The sequence below is a fragment of the Cydia splendana genome, chromosome 19 (assembly GCF_910591565.1).
Source record: "Cydia splendana chromosome 19, ilCydSple1.2, whole genome shotgun sequence".
In the NCBI taxonomy this organism is placed as follows: Eukaryota; Metazoa; Arthropoda; class Insecta; order Lepidoptera; family Tortricidae; genus Cydia; species Cydia splendana.
In genome coordinates, this window is record NC_085978.1 from 8,871,396 (window position 1) to 8,894,594 (window position 23,199).

At 41.1% G+C, this 23,199-nt stretch overlaps 2 protein-coding genes across 2 annotated transcripts in view; one reads left to right on the plus strand and one right to left on the minus strand.

Annotated features, from left to right (window-relative positions):
- LOC134800253 (iron-sulfur cluster co-chaperone protein HscB) overlaps nt 1-23,199 on the plus strand; it is a 125,858-nt gene that overhangs the window by 29,363 nt on the left and 73,296 nt on the right. The gene's annotated exons all lie outside the window — the stretch shown is intronic.
- Nucleotides 67-22,981, minus strand: LOC134800168 (uncharacterized). The gene is made up of 13 exons (XM_063772645.1): nt 22,821-22,981; nt 22,337-22,408; nt 10,810-11,897; nt 9,674-9,879; nt 9,154-9,294; nt 8,563-8,674; nt 7,636-7,779; nt 6,935-7,080; nt 6,251-6,324; nt 5,730-5,822; nt 3,868-3,988; nt 2,448-2,563; nt 67-1,720 (listed from the first exon to the last, which is right to left on the minus strand). The coding sequence occupies exons 1-13, from the start codon at nt 22,899-22,901 to the stop codon at nt 1,613-1,615; spliced, it is 2,502 nt and encodes an 833-aa protein (XP_063628715.1). The 5' UTR covers nt 22,902-22,981; the 3' UTR covers nt 67-1,612.

Below are 23,199 nucleotides of genomic sequence, written 5' to 3' on the forward strand. Positions count from 1 at the left end.
AGTCTGAGGTCATATCTTAAATCTAACGTTTTTAATTCTGTTTCATGTCAAATAAACAACAATTAATAGATTTTAACAATTTTTATTACTAACCGAACACAACCCAGTCATAAAAAAAAAATTAACAACTAAAATACGATATCAAAAATCACAGTCTCATGGCAGCTTATAGAATACCTAATAATAATACTGTATCGAATTTCTAGTCGAAACAGGAGTGCTTGCGCACTGCGTCCGATCCGTTTTCGGTCTTCTTTATCAATCCTGCTTATTTTATTATTTCGCGCGACAGAGAAAAAAAATACAATGAAACCCATATTAGTCGAAATTGTTAGATTTTTTTCGAGTACTTCACAAATGATTTTACATTCAAACCCTATTTTCCGTCTAGGCTATTCCATTGAGATGACGATACCTTGAATGACTTCATACTTTCTTGCATAATAATTTATTTTGTTTTCCATCGTATTTTCACGGAAACGTACGAACAAGGAATGTTGCGGATATTCGCATCCGCATCCGCGGAACATCCGCATGATTTTCAACATCCGCATCCGCATAAAATCGATGCGGAGCATCCGCATGATGCGGATGTCGACCAAGTCGGTAACAGGAACGTATTAGCGGCGGCGCCGGCGGCGTAAGTGCTAGGTAATTTCGTCATTATATGTATATAACGAAATCGTCTAGATCCCGAAAAGTCGGCCAAGTTACTGTTTATTAAATAAAACGCACCTATATTCTTGCTCAAATACTAAACGTTTCGTTTTTTTTTTCAATAAAAAATGCTAAAAATGTAATATTTGACGTTTTTTAAGTACCAAATACTTTAAATATCCGCATCCGCATCCGCGGATGTCAAAAAATCTGCATCCGCAACATCCCTATACGAACGTGTCCTATTTCAGTCAGTGTCACACAAAGTAATGACTTTGACTGAAGTAGCATGACAAATACGAACGTTTCCGAGAACATACGATGGAAAACAATTATGTGCTACATCTGTACATTCAATACTCGTAGAAATACTTGCAAAATAGTTTAGATTAGTAAGTTTATATTTCACGCCTCAACTAAATAGCATGGACGGAATATCCAGCTTGAATTCCAGGTTCAAGGCATATTTGTGGCTTTCCACAGAGAAGGGTCCAATGCTTCCAGTGCAATAAGGACCATTTCATCAGAACTTCCAACAGGGATTTTGATAGAATGATCCTATACATGAAGCATAAAGGCCCTTCTCTGGTGGAAAGCCACATTTAATTAAACAATTATGGCCTGGATACCAGTCCTTAAACTTTTTGAACGCCAAACGGCGCATCCATTTGCCGTGCCAGACGCCACGGGGGTAAAATTTGGTTTTGTGAATAAATAATGCCAACCTGAAAGTGGGGTGTTTTTCAGTAGATTTTCATCAAAAAACGATTGACGTCAAATGCCGTCTTTTGGCGTCGTTGTCACGATTTTGCGTTGACGTCAATTGCCGTCTGTGGCGTTCAAAAGGTTAAGGACAAATCCTTGGAGTCTACCCATGGAGTGTTGGTATAAAAATCTTAAAGCAGATGTATAAGCGTCGGATCGGAAGCGGCGCGTGAACGCTCCAGCCGTGACATCAAGTGACAGCCGGGACCTGCTGTCGGTTCTCTATGCAGAAGTAATCCGTCACTTTGCTCTGGTTGTGGCCGTCGTCCTGGTACACCAGGGGACAGGGGAAGTACTTCTGGAAATTGCAATTACGCTTACGTTATTATATTATTTTAGTTGAAATAATGTCCGTTATGTATAAAAGAATGTAACAAACAAAATCATGAGTCAATAATTCGGGCAATGAGATACTAATAACAAAACTTCGGGCAAAGATTAAGGAATGTCTCAACTTTTTGGACTTGCAAGATTCCTAATGATGTTTTTACACGATTGAGCTATTTATCTCGGAATATTTTTATCGTTTGATGGTTTCTGAATCAGAACCAAAAGCCAAATTAACATGGGACATTATTTGTACGTAAAATAAAATTTCCTGTGAATCACGCACACCAATAAATAATTCGTACTAAAACGTGACGATCCAGAAAATACCATTTTTGTCTTGACAACTGGGTCTTGGTCTCATAAGTGCATCTAAGGGTGGTCTTCCACCTATCCAATTCCTTTGTCCAATGTGTATAGCATCTCACATTTTGCTTAATGAGAAAGTGAGACGTAATGACATTGGACACATAAATTGGACAGGTGCAATACCATCCCAAAGTACTGCTAGATTTTGACCACGAAATTAAAATATAGTTTAGTTTAGTTTATTGATCTCTCAATACAATTTTCATAGGTAATGTAAAAGAATACAGAAGCAATTACTTATCGTATAGCGATCGTCAGGATACAAAACAAAGCATAAGTTCCATAAAAGTTGTTTGTACAAAAACTGTGTAAATGTGTAAATCGCTCACCTGAACAGATTTGACTCCGCCCGAGATGTCAACGGTGGGCACGACCTGCTTCGGCTTCAGGAACTTGACGAAGCGGATTAGTTCCGAAAAGCTGGAATGCTCGCTGTATGGTATGCCTGGAAAGTAACATGGAAAGGGGGTTATTCCCACTAGTTACCACCAAGTTGTTACCAGTGGTAGCTACTGGGAATTATTTTCCCAGTTTTTTGAAGTGAAAACTTCTTTAGCGGCGCTGTGCACTTTTTGAGGTGGGGAAAAAATGATAAACTCGAGACAGCGTAAGGCGTAACGCGTAAGGCGTCTCTCCTCTCTTTCTACCGCACGGCGAAAATGTATGCCTGAGCCTGCTGTTTCATGTAGGCGGCGCAGGGCGCTTGCGTGACATGTTATGTGTGACGGACAATGTCATTGTTTTTTGATTTAAATGCCATCTAGTGAGTTTCCCTCAAACTGGTATTAATATAACGGTAGTACCAGTAGTACCCACAGTGATGTGCTTAGGGATTTCAAGTAATGCGATGATACAACGCTAGATGGCGTTAACCTCAATTATACTTAGTGCTGCAGACATTTTGCACTATATGGCCCTGTTATTAATATTTTGAGTTACAATGTCGTTGAGTTTTCACTTCTGCCGGCACTCCCGGAGTGCAACCCGTTGTTTTTCTTAGGCTTTATTATGTGACGTTCTCAAGCAAAACCACTTTGTCGTTTGCCATAAGGACGCTTTGACAGGTTATTAATATGAAAATACAAGCAAATTTCGTCCTTATGGCAAGCGACCAAGTGGTAACTTTTGCTTGAGAACGTCACATATATCTTTGTTCAAAAGAGTATCATATCTAATATGATAAGAATGTTACCGTGTATGGTGACCAGGTTATTAATATGAAAATACAAGCAAATTTCGTCCATATGGCAAGCGACCAAGTGGTAACTTTTGCTTGAGAACGTCACATATATCTTTGTTCAAAAGAGTATCATATCTAATATGATAAGAATGTTACCGTGTATGGTGACCAGCAGTCTTAGCACGGTCGCGTTTTTATCCCTTGTCACCATGCCTGTCACGTTCTAACAAGTATGTAAGTGCGAAAGGGACGCGCATAGTGATAGTCGATAAAAATGGAACCGTCCTGAGCCCGCTGGTTATTAGTATGAAAATAGAAGCAAATTTCGTCCTAATGGTAAGCGACAAAGTGGTAACTTTTGCTTGAGAACATCACATATATCTTTGTTCAAAAGAGTATCATATCTAATATGATAAGAATGTTACCGTGTATGGTGACCAGGTTATTAATATGAAAATACAAGCAAATTTCGTCCTTATGGCAAGCGACCAAGTGGAAACTTTTGCTTGAGAACGTCACATATATCTTTGTTGAAAAGAGTATCATATCTAATATAATAAGAATGTTACCGTGTATGGTGACCATGTCCTTCTCCACGGTGGTGTTCTTGCCGTTCTCCCACCCGCTCGGCTTGAAGGCCACCACCTCGGTGAAGGCGCCGTTCAAACTCTCCAAGTAGCTCTTCAGTTTCTATAACACCAAGATAACAAAAATAAAGTAACTTTAGGGTATATACAAAATAACTGCATTCCCGTTGGGGGTCATCCATTAATTACGTCACACGAATTTCTAGGTTTTTTTACCCCTCCCCCCTCCTTGTCACACTTGGTCACATTTGGCAAACCCCTCCCCCCTGGTGTGACGTCACATTTCTTCAACGAAATCGGCAAATATTTATTTAATATTTTATCAAAATATTTTTGACAAAAGAAATATTAGTAAGTATTTCTATAACCCAAAACTGAATAAGAAATAAAATTAAACGAATAAAAACGATTATCGTTTCAAAACCTTGTTATTTAAATGATAATTAGCGTATAAAATAATTTAAATACATTTTCGGTTACTGATGAAGTTAAAGTGACGTCACAAAGTTTATGACTCCCCCCTCCCCCTTGTCACAACATGTCACATTTTCTTGACCCCCTCCCACCCCCTAAACGTGTGATGTAATTAATGGATGACCCCTTGCTAGGGAGGTTTTGGGATTATGCCGAGCAGCTTACTACGAGAGCAACCCCGACATCGCAAAAAAAAACTTACCCTCCCATAGAGAATGGACTAGCCAAAATGTATGAAGCAGCCAATTTTTTTTTTCGCAATTTCGGGGTTGGTCCCATAGTAAAAGTTGCTCAGTATAATCCCAAAAACTCCCTGCAACTGGAATGCAGTTATTTTTTAGCCACCCTGTACTTCCTATAAAAATCGCAATAAAACCGGTGGCACAAAACCGTCTGTCAACGAGTTCGTTAAAATTTGCTTGTAAAAAAAAAAACAACGGGTTGCACTCCGGGAGTGCCGGCAGAAGTGAAAACTCAATGACATTGTAACAGTTTTTCGATCAGGTCACGTGTCCGTCTTACGTCTTACGAATCTTACGGTCACGTGACCTCTCGCGAGTTTAACATTTTTTCCCCATCACAAAAAGTGCACAGCGCCGCTAAAGAAGTTTTCACTTGAAAAAGTTTGATTGGTCATGCAACATTGATTTTATTAGCATTTAGTATTGACGTGCAACTTAACCCTTTACCAGGCTAAGGGATATATATTTCCCACATACGGCATGACATTCGATTGTCATTTTTGAACTGTCAGCCTGTAGGCCAAGCACACGATTGGCGCGACAGTCTCTCGCCGCGAGATAGACTACCCGTCCCTCTTTAATTAATACAGTTAGAAAAAGACGCGCCAATCATATGCTAGCCCGGCTGGTAAAGGGTAAAAAGGCTAAAGCCTTATTTATACGGATCACAAACTTGCACGCGATTTTCGTTACATTGCTGTATTTGCTCGATCGACTGATTTAATTGTACTCTGTAGTTAGCAATGTATCTAATATTGCATGCTAGTTCTCGCGCCGTGTACCATTTACAAACTTTAGGTTACAGACTAATCGTACTTAGTTAAAAAAGGCTTACAAGTATGTCAAAGTCAGCTGAAATAAGCTCATAAATTCTATAAGCTAATTAATACCAAAGGATCAATCTAAGCTACATAAAAATAGTAAAGTGCCCTTACAAATGAATTTTATGTGAGCTGTACACACTCGACGAGCCTCTCGCCGAGGCTCGGCACCGCTCCGAACCAATCGGAGAAACTTGAGACGAGACAAGGAAGAGCGAGACGAGATGGGAGCAGCATGTACACACTCGTTCTCGGCCTGTCTCGGAGTCTCTCGACGAGTTTGTACAGCCCGCATTATAATATTTACCTCGTGACTAAGATCTCTCATCGGGACCGCATGCAGTTGACACGAGTGCGGCGGCGAGGTGCAGAAACTACGCCCCTCCACCGTTTGAAGTACCTACATGAAAACATCACATGATTTATTAGTAAATAAATAAAGTACAAAAAGCGTACCTACTTAATGCTTCAAGGCATTATCTACCACTACCAGTCAACGACAAGGTGACAGAGTCAAACAGACTTGTTAAAGGGGCTGGGTGATTAAAACAGCTTACCTGACACTTCGGACGTTTGTTAACCCTTTACCAGGTTGACAGTTCAAAAATGACAATCGAATGTAGGTAAGTCTTACTCATCGAAAATAGAACACATGTTTGAAGTGCCGTATGTGGGAAATATATATCCCTTAGCCTGGTAAAGGGTTAATACTAAATCGATAGATACAAATCATAGTTTTCCTTTTCCATTAAAGGCGAATTTTACAATTACAGTAAAATGGAATAAGACAGTTTTACTGAAGGAAATAGAAGTTAGTATGCGACTAACCTTATCCTTTTCGGGGCAAGCCCACACGGAGCAGCCGACGCGGCGCGCCATGCCGAGAAAAAACTTCTCTTTACCTGTGAACAATTTCAATTACCTGAGTGGCCACCACCAGTACCATCGCCCACACCGTTAACTGTACATCGGTGGACCTTATGCCTTTTGTAATAAGGTCCACCGATGTACAGTTAGGAGTGTTGCTGTTTGTACCAGAAACCAGAAATCTAAGAAGGCACGTAATTGGTAAGTTTGTTAGTAACTACATACCTATAATAGCATATTCCGAAGACCCCAACCAAGACATAACCCAGTACAAATAAAAGTACAAGCTTATTATTTCTTATTCTAAATAAAGTTAATAAGACAATCGAATTTAAACTGTCGTGAGACATACTAACATTAACCCTTTACCAGGCTGACATTTCAAAAATGACAATTGAATGTCAGTCTTACTCGTCGAAAATAGAACACACATTTGAAGTGCCGTATGTGGGAAATATACCTATATATCCCTTAGCCTGGTAATGGGTAAAACTAATTTGTACGCGAAGCACGGGCGTCGTGAACGCTGTGCGCCCTGTTAGTGCTTGAGAAAGGAGACCTAGGCTCTCCGAAACGTGTCGCGCGTGTGACAAAAAACACATGAGTTTAAACCGTAAAATTAGTTTCATGTTAATAAGACCTTACCTATAGTATAAGTGCCACAGACTATGAGGACGGAAGAGAACTTTTTGCCGGTTTTCTCCAGCGCTGTTTTCTTCGCCCGCAGCAAAGACAGGGCCATCTCTAGACTTTGCTCTTGAGTCGGGAAGTCGTAGCGGGGGTTGCAATAACTGGAAACATCACGAGATATCAACCGCGATATGGACCGTGATTACCTTTTGTATTGTTTTCGAGCTCCCGATATTTCGACGCAGTTACATGCAACTTGTTCACGGGTAACTATGATCTTTTATGCGGGTAATTGAAGATATCGGGTGGGTGTTAAAGTTGTGTAGACCGCGCCCAGTCTACCCTCATTCGTGCGCGTCAGCTGCGTTCGCTTTCAACGTTACCACCAAGTTACCACTGGTCGCGTTCACACTTGTTGGAACTAACCATGAATCATTCAAAACTGTTATCAAGAGAGTAGTCATGAGTGAGTTGGAAACTAGAGATATCGTATGCCGATTTTATGGTATGTAACTAAGTAAACTATGTTTCAAGCAAGTCATACTTGTGTCTGCTAGCTTATACAGTCAGTAGTTTCCGTATTCCGTAGTCCGATTTCGGGATTGGTCCCATAGTAAAAGTTGCCCAGTATAATCCCAAATCCTCCCTGACAACGGGAATGCACTTATTTTTTAGCCATCCTGTATATGGCGCCCACCATTGATAGGGTAACTCACGTAGTGTCGAGGTAGATGGTGTGAACGTCGCTGTTCCAGAAGACAGGGTAGGACTCCATGGCCGGTGATGCTCTGAAGTCTCCTGTGTGGAGGATAGTCATCCCGTTGGGTAAACAGAAGAACAGCATGACCGCGCCGGGACAACTGAAAATATCAATTTGCTTTTGCAGCGAAAACAAAGGAATAAGAGTTAATAAGACGCATGCAAGTACCTAGAGGTCTTAGTGTTTTCACATTGACCGATGCGATATCGCGCACAGGTGCCAATTAGAATAGGGTATTTTCCTACTAGTCAAATCAGTGACTTTTTTAGAACTGTCAAAACGCTTTGGTGACGTCACGGTCAACTCACCTACTTTTTATATTTCTATCCGATTTATTAAATAGAACTTGTATTTAAAAATAACTCCTATCTGTGTTTTCTTAATAATTATCTGGTGCTTTATTTCATGCATAGTATAAAATAATTTATTTTAAATACAGTATAATACCCTATTATACGACCCTTTTTTTGCACGTGCGGTTTTACTTAACAATAGACAAAGGGTTAGCGTTCGGGGCCAGGTAAATCGAACGATTATACCTACAAATACATGATAGGCATGATTTTTTAAACTGAACTGAATGGCGCTGTCCGACGTCATACATTCTCGCAGTTTTCTAGTAAAATCAAGTTATTAAGACGTAATGTTATAAAGTTAATCATTTAAGAAAATCCGTCAATACGTCATATTTATGAAAAGCATTAACCCTTTACCAGGCCGACATTTCAAAAATGAGAATCGAATGTCAGTCTTACTCATCGAATATAGCACATGTTTGAAGTGCCGTATGTGGGAAATATATATCCCTTAGCTTTATAACTTTGTTGGGTCAGACATATAAAAAAAAAATATTTAGGTATTTATTAGATGAGAAAATACTGACTGGTTCGCGTCGACAGCGGTAACCTCGACACCCTCGATCCTCATTGTCTCCTCCATGTTGAGGACGTGGATGCATTTCGGGTTCACTCCCAATCGGGATACGCATAAATCACCTGCAACAGTACAGTAAGATTACAAGTGTGATCTATTAACCCCTCGCTTTTCACCGATTTGATAGATACTGAGTCTAGCCTAGCCTAGCTTTTTTTATACCACATCGGTGGCAAACAAGCATACGGCCAGCCTGCTGGTAAGCAGTCACCGTAGCCTATGGACGCCTGCAACTCCAAAGGTGTTACATGCCTTTACCTTTTTAAAACCTGTAGGTACACTCCTTTTTTAAGAACCCCATACTGTAGGTAGACCCTCGGGAACACCTCGGAGCTCATTCCACAACCGGAGCGTCCGCGGGAGGAAATCCCTCTTAAGCCGCACAGTACGCGACCATTTAGGTTCTAGGATGTGAGGATGAACACCCTGCCGACGGCGAGCAGCGAGCTTACAACTTAAGTCAATTTTTGGGCTGGCATATTTAGACGCGAGAGACTTCGGGGAGTTGAGGCGTTAGTTAAAGGAAATAATATTTAGTTACCTGTGATTTTGGAGCAATACAACAATTTACTGAAATTTTTCTTAAGCCCAGAGTAATGATCGGAGTGGAAATGCGTCAAGAAATAATGTTTCACGCTAGGTATGTCTCCGTATGAAAACGCGTCCACGGCGAAATGGGTGCCTGCAAAAGGAAAATTTTGGAAAATCTTTATTTAACCCTTTACCAGGCTAAGGGATATATATTTCCCGCATACGGCATTTCAAACATGTGTTCTATTTTCGATGAGTAAGACTGACAATCGATTGTCATTTTTGAAATGTCAGCCTGGTAAAGGGTTAACCTGCAACTTGTTGCAAAAAAAAAACAATTTCCCTTTTAAAATCACCCGCGACATTTAATTTCATATTAAGGAAATTAATGATTCAGTTTCGTGCAAGGATGATTCAACTGTCGTCACTCACCAAGTCACCATCAGACGAAGTAAAAGTCAAGTTAGGTACCTATTACAACAAACTTATAGTTATACCATATCTACCATATCTAAGTGTAACAATCTTACCTGCCACGATCTTATAATGCGGAATAGTCTTCGCCGAGCCAAAGTTCCTGGTGGACTTAGTCTTGGCTGAAAGGGTGAACGGCTCCAAATGCTTGAAGGGCGAGTTGGACCGCGCGCTGTTCGGTATGCCCCGGGACCGACTGTCGGAGTGCTTCGGGACGGAGGCCACGCGGCATCGTGGGGATGGTTCGCCTTTCCACTCTGGTCTACTGGTACTATTAATTATAATAATTTAATGAAATATGAACGTAATCTAAGTGTGTGACCGGTGCGGGCAAAATCGCGGCAGCGCGAGGGGCGAGGATAGGGTTGCCAGATCGAAAGGCGCTATTATCGGGAAAAAATATCAATTTTTCGGGATTTTGGGAAAAAAAACAAGGATATTATACATTATTGGCACCGTCAGCTGCTCTGCCCATAGTGCCCATAGACGTTTTTATATAAAAATAGTACAAATTCTTTGAGATCTTGAACAAACGAAAAAAATGTCTTCTCATTATCTACCTACCTATATCATCAACGCGGGTCGCTCGCTCGGTCGACGACAGTTCAGAACTTGAAATTATTGTTTTATAACGTGAAGCTGTTTTTCGGGTCAATTTTCACTTTGTCGGGAATCGGGAGCACATGCTAAAAATCGGGAGAATCCCGCCAAATCCCGACCATCTGGCAACCCTAAGCGAGGATCATAGTGTCGCCGTAGTATAAACCACAAACAGTTGCAAGTTTTTTTTTCCCTATATGTGACGTATGTTTTCTTTTAGAACCTTGTCATTGTAAATAATTGAATACGTTGCCATAACAGTCTGAAAAACATCCTCATTATACCATGACCAAATATTTTAAATTTTATCTGTAAATATATAGAGCTTCGTTTAACAATTTCGTTTTTGTGAATAGCGTGACCATCATACTATACTTATTTTAGCATTTTCGCCTCAATGACCTCCAGTCACAAATCCAATAACCCATCACCCCATCAGCAGTGCACACTATCAGCATAATTTGGCCGTTATACACACTTTGTACATAGACATACTTAACCAATTCACAATTTATCAGTTTTATTTTGTCATCGATAGATATACATAGCAGGCAAGCTAAGAGAATGAATAGTAGGTACTATGGGAGATTACCTGAAAGGTCGGCTGCACTTGGAATCAGACACACCCGTGATCTTGCTCATTTCCACAGCATCATTCTCGACTATCGCAACATCGTGCGCGCTATCACTAGCTGCCTCTTTACAGTCTTTAGCGAAAAACGAAGTTATCGGCTTTTGTTTCAAGTTACCACTTTTCCCATTCTTTCCAATACCAAAATTATTGTTGCTGCTACCAAATTTACTTTTATTCAAATGACGTTTCACTAATTTACAATTTTGCGGCTGAACAATGACGTGCGACAGTTTCTCAATGGCATCTGTTTTCAAAATAAGAACTTTAGAGTTTTCTGTGTCAGTGGCCAGTTTCTTCTTTTTAATTTCTAGGTTCACAGCCACGCCAGACCTCTTGTGAGAAGTATTAGTTGTCTCGTTCATGTTTTCGTCGTACTCGCTCTCAGTGGAAAGAGGAGTGCATTCCACTATCTCGCAATCTAAATTAAAATTGTTATCCTTATGCGTAATAGAAACTTTCTTAATATTAGAATTTTTGGTGGTCAGATCGACAAATTCACAGTTTTGTATACCAAACGAGATTGCGACATGAGATTCTTCGTTTAATTCGTGAAGTATTGTGTCTTCACATTTGTATAGCTGAGTGGCAGAAGAACCACTTTTCAAAGAATGATTACAGACTACATTTTGAATTTCTATATTCTTGAGTTGACTAGCGTCTGAAATGGGTTGTATGTCTTCGAAAACAGAGAATTCAAGACTGCATTGGTCCTGAGCTAATAAAGTATTAGTAGCAGTACTTGTTACAACTTCATTTCGTAGATTCCTATTAGCTTCTCTGTGTGTATGTGTTTCAAGATCATCTAATGACGATAGATTTACAGTGCTGGCATTGGCTAAATCAATATTGTTGAAAAAGGAAAGCCGCTTAGTAGAAAGGTTCTTAAATATAGGATTTACATGGTTGCTGTTTTCTTTTTCTTCTTCAAATCCGGATAAGTCTAAATCTACAAGAGTACTAATAGATTTTGCACAAACTGATGTATTTTGGGTGTTGCACTGTCTTCTGTTGTCTTGGCTGAACAACTTTTTCTTTGCAGGAACAGTCTGGTAAAAAATTGAATATGATTCACATGCAAATCGTTTTTTTTTTTATAACTAGGTAACATATAGGTATTTATACAGTGTTTGCTAACTAGCACGGTGTAGAATTTTACATCGAAATTGGGCAGGCCAATCACCGGAGGCAGTTTAGCAATCTTGAGATAAGAATTAATTCCGCATGCCTTTGGAATCATATAAATAAAATTGACTACCAAATTGCTAATTCTCAGTTCTAAAAGTAATTTTAAGGATACTTTTGCTTTTAAAATTATCAGCCAGCAGAATCAAAACATTTAATATTACACAAAATTAATACAGACATTAAATATTAACACTTCTATGATTTTTTATAAGGTTCTGAAGAGAAACTAGGAAATATAATTTCTTGAAAGCTATAAGGATGCAACTAGTGGGGGTTTCTCATTATTATTTATTATTAAAGCTTTATTTATTCCATAGTTTTAACAGTTTTTTTATATATTATTTGACATGAATCTATGATAGTTTTATATGGACCCCGTTTGGGTAAAAGCCTCCTCCAACCCATGCCATTTTTCACGGTCTTTGGCTGACTCCATCCAGCTTGCACCTGCGACCTCGCAGGGGGTTTCTTATTATATTCAATATCCATTAAGCTTTATATGATGCTATTATTTGAGTGATGTTCGATTTTTATGTAAAATTCCACACCGTGCTCTAGCATAATAACAGTGGGACAATAATCATCACCATCAGGTCAGCCAGAAATCAGTGTTCTCAAATTCCAATAGTCAATATTTGCCAGGAAAAAAATCTTGGAATTTTAAATTTAGAACTACATTTCAAGGTTGGGTTTAGAAGGGTTCCAAATCTTTTAACTAGGGTTGGACCACACTAAGTTTTCATGCCAATATGTGAAGTAAGCTTAAAGGTACAGTGAAACCTGGTTAATTGGCACCTGGATAAATGGAAAACCTCAATAAGTGCAACCAAAAGTCCGGTCCCGGTCCCTTGAGACCAAAAGGCCTCTATAATTGAAATTATGGAACCTCTATAATTGCAATTTAGATTTTTAGGGCTTTTCGTAATTTTGCCTCTGTAATTGACCACATCGCAACTAAGACCTCTATAATTGACACTGTGCTAAAAAAATCCGTTATTTTTACTCTTCTTTTTACCTCTATTATTGAAACTAGTAGTAGTAGTAGTAATCACTTTATTGTACACAACACAGGTTTACATAATATTTACAGAAATAAAGGTACAAAGGCGAACTTATCCCTGTAAGGGATCTCTTCCAGCTAACCTTCGAAACTAGTCTTACTTATTACCTCTGTAATTGAAATAATGTAGTTGTAGACAGCAGAAACAATATTTTAATAGCAAGGATCATTTTATTTATATCTTCATCCAAAATTCAATTTATTTATTGGGTATTTATCGCAGCCTGTAGTAGGTGAAATAGTTTTGATTGACCCCTGGAGTGCCCCAGAATTACCGTAGTATGGAACTCCTATACTAGTTACCAGCACACGTGTCTGTTTAGGGCGCTCCACGGGTTAAATCAAAAACAAAGTATGCTTTTTACATTCTAATAAAACTTTCTTCTACAATTCAAGGGAATTTTTTAAATCCAAATGATTAATAAGAAAATAAAGTAGTAATTAATGTAGTGTATAAGTGCAAGTATAGACAGAAGCTATATAATAGACCAGAAACCCAGAACGTAAGCGTGTAAATCTGTTAAGCAGACTCGGCGCAGTGGTATCACGTGTTGAAGATCTTGTGATTAAATAAAACTGACGTCTTCTGAATATTCCTTTGTTTTATTTATATCATCGACAATTAAAAATTCATGTAAAACTTGTAAAAATATATAAAAATGTAAAAATAGAAAATAAAATACGGACGACACAAATTAGGCAGCTATAGGGCAGAAGCCATGTTGAAAAGGGACCGAATACAGATTCGATACAGTAAATGTCATCTTCAACTTGTCGCTGGTGGAGAATAGACAACAAAACTATATTTTGACCACTCCTCCTTATTCTCTACCTTCGACAAGAGTACACATACATAATATCACAATTTAAACATTTCTATATTATGAATTTACTATGCATGTCCCCTATCATTTACATACAAAAACTAGAAATAGGTAAGTATCAATCTATCCCTGCAAAATTAAACAGTATACAATTTTCAGACATTATTTGGATATGAAATTTTTGAAGCTCTACATTACAAGTCTATGTGTTTTGTTCTTTAAGAGTATTCCTTTACGAGTAACATTTGGTTATCTTTATATTACATTAATTATTTTGTCAACAATTTCTGTCATGAAATTTTGGACAAAACATTCTACATCATAGATTGCCAAATATTTAAACCTATACTCGACAAAGTTACGCAACATTGTCTGCTAGCTTCCTAGTAAACAACATTGCCACTCATTTTAATGACAAAACATGTTTAAAACTCACTATCATATAAATCCCTGGCATAATCTGCGACTGAATAAGGCACATATATTTAAATCACCTCCTTTACAAAAATAAAGTTTGTAATTTATTGTACCTGCTAGGTATAATTTAATACACAATTAGCAGCATGCCAATGATCCATACCAAAGCAAGTGTTATATTGGCCTAGTTGACTACAAGCCTACGATATAAAGACAAGTACAGACTAATAGACTAATAAGTACATTATAAATAATATAACAATTATTCATACTTATTTACCCATCTAAACACTTGTCACACTTATCAAGCTTAGATTAGAGTTCATAGCCATAGGAGTAATTAACGGCTTAAACTCGATCATGTTAAACTTAGCCAATAAATGCTTCACATAGTCTGATTGATCTAAAATGAAAGAACCCCTTTGTTAGTAATATTTATGCCTAAGCAGTTAAACATTTAAATTGACCTAAATGTTGAATTTACAAATACTGTTCCGAACTTTCCAAATCACTATTTATACAGCTATTACGGAGAACATAAAACTTATCAACATGTAAGGCAAGTATTACATGAACACAGTTCCTTTCACATGAATACAGGGCTCAAATTTACCTTGTTTCTACCCATTAGCACAAAATATGAATTTTAACATTCCAAGTCTGAGACTAGTTATTTATTGATATCAAGTGTCTAATCACAGTAATGATTAACCACACACAGTACAGATAAAAGAAGCTATCAGAGTAATTAATTTTCCCTGTTTTTAGGTAAAACCATGGGCAACTTAGTCTCGCTTCATATTTATTTAAATTTACCTGCGCTATTATATTTTCATTTAAAAAAAAACTTAATGACACTAGCTTTCTTTGGGACGATCAACTAATCCCTACACAGTGGTTTCTTAGAAGAGCATGATACTCACGTTTTATCACTTTGCTCCACCCTTGTTGGTGAAGACGTGGCCTCCTCGCAGGAATCAGGATCGTCTAGTGAACTAGAACTGGCCTCTGCTAGCATAGTAAAGTCATAAATGTCATAATGATCCAGTTTCTGTAACATTTGGACTCTGGTACTACGTACGGGGCGTTGAGAGCATGACGCGTCATCAGCTGATGGCATAGTCGATCCTCCTCCTTGACACGTAACTTCCGGCTCGGGCAGAGAAGTCTGTTCATCACCGTTGTCGGAAGCACTATCTGCGCATGTACAGTACTGATCAGTCGGTGGTGACCACGGTGGTGGTGTTATCTGCTTATCTGAAACATCAGAAGAGCTAGCATTAGAAACGTTTTCAAAGACATTATAAGACTTATTGCTAATATCACAGTTTACCAATTTATTTAAAATTTCATCATTATAATTATTTAAATTTAAAATTGTATAAATAAAATGATGTAAAAATATAAACATAAAATGCTCTTTATTGGCTTGCCCTAATTTAGTTTGTGTTTTCTCTCCATAACACTCGGTTTCAATAAAGGAAATATTCCTTGAATAAATAACTACTCGAGAGTCACATGGATCACTTAGTCTATGCCCCTTACAAGTTTCACAAAAGCCTACAAAAGAATATGCCGCAGTATAACAGCTAAGTGCAAGCAAACTGAGATCTACTGAAGATCCAGGCAATAAATACCCAGGAATTTTGTTCAATAGCGCACTGGTAGGACTTTTCCTCCGCAAGCGACTCGAGCAACCAGATTCCTGCAGCATAGTGCACAGTGTCTCAAATACTGTCCGAACACAGCACATTTCAACACACTGTAACACTATAAATTTAACTATGCTTGCACTATAGGGCACTGAGAGAAAGGCCCTGTGAAAAGGGTCCGCTCTGAGGACGAATCTCCACAGGGATCAGCGAAAAAGGCCCCGAAACTCCGCGCTGAAACCTCAGGGGAGCCTCGTCAACCGAGCTTCAGGGTGGTAGCGGGGTCCTCACGAGTAGGGATCCGTAATTCGGACCCTATGAGTGAGGACCAGATGAAGTTGGTCCACCGTCACCTAAATCTCGCCATGGTCACCCAATGGGCGAACGCGAAGGGCGGTGCACCACAGTTTCTGGGCTTCATTCACAAGACAGGCTGGATACTGGTGACCTGTGTCAACCAGGTTAGCAGGGACTGGCTTGTGAATGAGGTCCCGAATCTAAAGCCGTGGCCGGAGGCGAAACTCTCCGTCATCCCGGAGGGTGAATTGCCCAAACCAGCCACGGCCATCACGTTCATTCCAGAGTCCGAGGCGGCCTCAGTGGAGGAAGCCTTGGCGCTGATCAGGGTCCAGAACTTTGGCCTGAATACAGAGCTCTGGAAAGTTCTCGGGGAGAAGGCTGAGCAGGGTGGCAAGGTGGTCACCTTCGCTCTGGATGAGCCTTCCGCCGAAACCCTTAAGGCCAATCGTGGGGAGGTAGCGATTGGCTTTAAGAAGGTACTGTTCCGACTAAAAGGGGGGCCAAACGCTCCCCCAGCACAGCAGACGGAGCAGCAACCCCAGCCCCTCGCTGAATCTACTCCCGGGCCAAGTACCATGGTACCTAGCGGCCGAACTCCTATACCCCAGGGCTCTCGTGGCCGTGGGGGCGGGCAACCGGCAGCTAGAGGCACAAGGGGCATGACGAGGGGCATGGTACCCGGTAGGGCCAGACCCATAACCTCGGTGACAGGAGGGCCTCAAAGGACTCCTGTTGCGAGAGGCAGGGGAGGGCCACAACGGATCACCAAGAGGGCCAAATAAAAGGCCTTGGCCCTACGGCACCCGCGAGGGTCCTGCAAGCAAACATCCACCATGCGGCAGCAGCCACGGCCATTGTTGAAAGCCGGCTTGCAGGACACGTCGACCTCGCACTACTTCAAGAACCTTGGGTGCGGAACTCAACCATACTAGGACTGAACTCGGTTGGTAAAGTTTTATACAATACTAACGGAATTAAGCCTAGGGCTTGCATTGTTTTTGGCAAGAACATTGACTTTTTACCTGTTCCAGAGTTATGCACAGACGACCTGGTAGCAGCGTATGTACATTTCAAGGGATGGAGCGGGCAGAGAGTTATACTCTGTTCGGCATACCTCCCTGGAGATAGGAACGACCCCTCTGCGGAACTCACAACCGTGGCCGACTATGCCCGCAAACACAACGCAGAAATACTGGTGGGATGTGATGCCAACGCCCACCACACCAACTGGGGGAGCACCGACATCAATGATAGGGGTGAGTTACTACATGACTTTCTTCTATGCAATAACTTCCAAATTCTAAACATAGGATGTTCACCCACCTTTGTCACTAGGGTTAGGAAGGAGGTTTTGGACTTGACTTTTGCATCTTCAAATCTAGCCAGGCATATTCAGAACTGGAGGGTAAGTGATGTAGAATCGTTGTCAGATCATAAGCACATCTGTTTTAATATATCTTTTTCTCTCAGCGTTCAAACGGTCATCTTCAGGGATCCCCGGAGGACTGACTGGGAAGGCTACAGGAGCTGCCTAGAACGTAATCTGGAATCCGCAGGGAAGGTAATCAAAACGCGGGAGAGTTTAGAACTTGCGGTAGAGGTGGTCTCAAATGGCATTGTAAGTGCCTTTGAAGAAAACTGTGCTCCCAAGGTCAAATCTACTAAACGTGTGGTCCCGTGGTGGAACTCCAACCTTAGGAGGCTCAGGGACAAAACACGCAAGTTATTCAATAGGGCTAAGAGGACAGGGGAGTGGGAGGTCTATCGGAAAGCCCTAAATGAATACAGTAAAGAGATTAGGAAAGCTAAGAGAGCGTCATGGAGGAGGTTCTGCGAGGAAATTGAAAATACGCCTCAAGGAGCGAGACTTCACAGGATACTCTCCAAAGCTGGAAGCAATCAAGTAGGCCTTCTCAGGAGGCATGATGGCTCCTTCACTGCTAGTGAGACGGAGACTTTGGAGCTCTTAGCTGAAACTCACTTCCCAGGGGCAGGACAGTCGCACCAGTCCCAGGTGGTCAGAGGCCTGCACAGGCCTCGCCCGGAGGACTGGAGGCAAGCTGCCCTCGTCATAAGGCCCGGGATAGTGAAGTGGGCTATAAACTCCTTTAAACCTTACAAGACGTGTGGCCTGGACGGAGTAAGCCCTGTGCTAATGCAGCGAGGAGCTGAAGTCCTAATCCCGCATTTGGTTAGAATTTTCAGAGCTAGTTATGCCTGGGGACACTTACCAGAACAGTGGAACAAGGTCAAGGTATTATTTATACCGAAGGCTGGGAGGAAGGATTATGCTTTAGCCAAGTCCTTCAGACCGATCAGTCTCTCCTCGTTCCTCCTTAAAACCTTGGAAAAGGTAATCGATAAGTATATCAGGGAGAGCTGTCTTCTGAGAAAACCCATACACGACAGTCAACATGCTTACCGCAGGGGCAGATCTACAGAGACTGCCTTGCTGGAGCTAGTTGACAGAGTGGAAAGGGCCTTGGAAGACAAGGACATAGCCATGTCGGCCTTCCTAGATATTGAGGGCGCTTTTGATAATACACCCATTCGGACACTGGTGGAAGGGCTTAGGGCCAAGGAGGTGGATTCCACCACTATCCGCTGGGTGCAAAGCATGCTCTCAAGCAGAGTGGTTAGGCTAGACTTGCTTAACACTACTCTCGAAGTGGCCACTGTGAGAGGCTGCCCGCAGGGAGGTGTCCTATCTCCCTTGCTCTGGACTCTCGCGGTGGATGGACTTCTGCACAAGATGGCGGAACTCCGAATCGACACTCAGGGGTACGCAGACGACCTTGTTGTGACGGTGAGGGGCAACTGCCAAAGTACTTTATCAGACCTTATGCAGAGGGCTCTCAACACCATAAATACATGGTGCGGAGAGAATGAATTGTCTATCAATGCAGATAAGACAATTATAGTACCATTCACGAACAAGAGGAAACTGGACAAACTTAAACCACTTGTCATGAATGGTAAAACTATTCCGTTCTCAACAGAGGTCAAATATCTGGGGGTAACACTGGACCAGAAACTGACCTGGAACAAGCATGTGGACGGAACCATACAAAAGGCTAAATCAGCCTTGGCAATATGCTGTCGTTTGGCAGGCAACAGATGGGGTCTAAAACCCAAAATTGCCTTATGGCTGTACACATCCATAGTGAGGCCGATAGTGTCTTACGCCTCTGTAGCATGGTACAGGAAAACGACGCAGAAGGTAACAGTGATGAAGCTTGGCAGCCTTCAAAGAGCTGCCTGTGTCATCGTCACTGGGGCCATGTCATCCTCCCCGACGGCAGCCCTAGAAGCCATACTAAATCTACCACCCCTCCACTTGCATCTAGAATTGGAGGCGAGATCTAGTATGCTTAGAATAGCGGGCGTGAGGAGAGGTAATTGGTTATCGCAAACTCTGAGACTGTTTAATGAATCAGTGTACGATATTCCTGTTCTTGGGATGCCAACCGACACTATGTCACCCAAATTTTGTCCACTCAAACTTTACTCAGTGGAAATCCCCAAACGGGAGGACTGGTCAAACAGTCAAATTAAGTGGAAAGAAGGAAGCCTGAGGTGGTACACTGATGGCTCCAAATCCGGATCTGAAGTAGGTTGCGGAGTATACGGTGAAGCGCCTAGGAAAAGCATCAGCTTAAACCTAGGACGTTTTTGCTCTATATTCCAGGCAGAGGTATACGCCATTCTAGAATGTGCGTCAATCAATCTGCAAAGCAACTACGGCAACCATACTATCTATATCCATTCGGATAGCCAGGCGGCACTCTTAGCTCTAACCTCCGATGTCACCACATCGAGGCTGGTTGAGAACTGCAGGCAACTATTGAACAACCTTGGAGCCAGGAACAAGGTTGTTCTACGTTGGGTCCCGGGGCATGCGGGTATCGTAGGAAACGAGAAGGCCGACGAACTCGCGCGAGCAGGGGCTAAGGGGAAGAACTACAGTCCTGAGCCCTTTTGTGGTATCCCCAAAAGCCTAACGCGGCTCACCCTAAAGACCTACTGTCACTACAAAACCATTCAACTCTGGAGAGAAACAACAGGTTTGAACCATTCCAAAGCGCTTATCAAGGCCTTCAGCAAAAAGGCGTCCTCGAACGCCTTAGCGCTGTCTAGGAACCAACTGCGCAACTTGGTAAGGGTGCTTACCGGGCATTGCGGCCTAAATAAGCACATGCGCACCATGGGGAAACGTGACATAGGGCGGTGCAGACTCTGCATGGAGGCGGAGGAGACGCCCTTGCACATCCTCACAGAGTGCCCTTGCCTAATGCGTACTCGTGACCTAATCTTGGGCGGACACATATTACGCCCGGAGGAGGTAAAGTCTCTCGAGACCAAAAGGATCCTGCAGCTATTCGAAGTTGCAGGGTTGGATCGAGAGTTGTAATAGGTGGCGATCACAATAGATCAGGAATGGTCGCAGTGATACATAGGCTTTGGAGCCTTATATAGCCCCTAATAAAGAAGAAGAAGAAGAAGATAGGGCACAGAGGTTTGGTGTACAAAGCCTTGCCTCTTAGGTATACTTGTAAGGTCATCCTTGCAATATTCTGTTCCCGTACAAAGATCACAAATGTGCAACCCCTTATGCTTCTCAATCATACTACAAAAGTTAATAAAATGGTAACTCACCTCCTTCTTCTTCCCGTTGCTGGTCGCGGTGTACGCAGAAGACGCCGTCTCAGAGTTTCTTCGGTGTTCCTCTTGCAAGAGTCTCATGCGGACTACATCCGAGCTTAAAGTATTAGTGAGACACGCCGTCTCAAGGCTGGATACCAATACATCGTATTCCTGAGGCAGGCCAGACAGCAGGATCTCTGCCACCTCTTCGTCATCCACCTTTTTATCTATATCTTCCAACTGTTGTACCAAAAGCATGACATTATTTATGTAGTCCGACATTGACGCAAATTGGCAGTATTCCACACGATGCAGTTTTCGCAGTAAGAGAACTCGACGATATAATCCTTTGTTTTCGTAACATTCCGCAAGCTTGTCCCAAGCTTGCTTCGCTGTAGTGCAATTACGCACGTGTTGATAAAGATTCGACTGCAGCGACAAGCAAATGCGCGCCAGCGCCCTTGCGACGCGATCCGCATCGGTGTCAGTACCTTCCACGCATTTCCATAAACCTTCTAATGTTAACACCATTTTTACAGCAAATTTCCATGGGATGTAGTTATCTATTCCAGTCAGTCGGTCAATAGAGGTTATGTGACCGCTGCCCAAATTTGATGCCAATCTTGATACATTTTCCACAGACATCATTGAAATATTTAAATATGACTTTCAGTCTATATCGGTTCACTAAGAATCTTCAAAAATCTGGGTTTCTAACCTGTTAAGCAGACTCGGCGCAGTGGTATCACGTGTTGAAGATCTTGTGATTAAATAAAACTGACGTCTTCTGAATATTCCTTTGTTTTATTTATATCATCGACAATTAAAAATTCATGTAAAACTTGTAAAAATATATAAAAATGTAAAAATAGAAAATAAAATACGGACGACACAAATTAGGCAGCTATAGGGCAGAAGCCATGTTGAAAAGGGACCGAATACAGATTCGATACAGTAAATGTCATCTTCAACTTGTCGCTGGTGGAGAATAGACAACAAAACTATATTTTTAACAAAATCTACTTTCAATGGTTATTTGCACCTCCATAAAAGAAATTTGTCAGAACGCAACCTCTATTAATGAAAACCTCTATAATTGACACAACGATTTTTTGAACCTCGTTAATTGACACGACCTGCTTAAATGAAAAACCTGGTTAATTGACAAAAAATGGCCGGTCCCTTGAGATTGCAATTATCCAGGTTCCACTGTATATATATTATATGTATTGGCAATAGTTTAAAGTTGTTTATCAGAGGAGCATAGACAGAGAGAATTATACTGTCTTATTCTTGTGCTTAATATCATAGTCCGAAAAAGAGTGTCAAGTTTCTTTTTTATTCTACTGTTACTGATAAAACTTGTTTGCCAGACTATAGACTATAGTTAAGAAAGTACTTACCTGGTTAGTATCCCTTTTAGCCAAGCCAATGTTTCTTTTTAAGGACAATGAACAACAACTGACTGTTGAATTCTGAAATGAAAAATAGGAAAGTTCAAGTTACTTTAATGTTTCGCGAAAACTTAGAAGAACTAACATCTCTATTTTGGAAGAACTCAGTATTACCACACGGCTCTCCAAAGCATGCCATGAACGAACCCTTAGATTTTTCGGACACATTATGAGATCACTAATGCGTGATATGGCGAAGTGTATCATCTTGGGGCGAATGAATGGCAAACGCGCTCAAGGTGGGGCTCGTAACAGATGGTCTGACGCCATGAAGAAGACGAGTGGCGGCAGCCTGCACCGTGCGGTCCACTTGGCTTATGACCGCAATCAATGGAGACATGTTGCATGTGGTCGCGATCCTCAGCATTGAGGGGACGAGGAAGAAGAAGAACAAGCTCATAATATAATTATAGTTGCCAGTGTATATAGTTACCTGAGTCAACGAGAAATTTTCTTTATTTATAGTCCTGGGGTTTAAAAGCGATGGCACGAAATTATTGATATCATTATTCATTATCTAAGAACCACTCATTCTACCCAATGGAAAGTCAATAAAGGGAGAAATTACACTGCAAACTGCAAAGTGCAAAATCAAAATAAAGAGAAGAGTAATCATGAAGTTTGTTGTAAAGCTATTAAATATCTATCAAATCAAATCCTTTTTTTTTTTTATTCTGACACATTGGTGCTACCAGAGTGAAACGTCGTCGTTTAAATCTATGAAGCACAATTCAAGCTTTTCTCTACTAATGAACTTCATTTCCTATTTTTTGCGTAGGTAAGTATTGATCACACATTTTTCTGTATTTTCA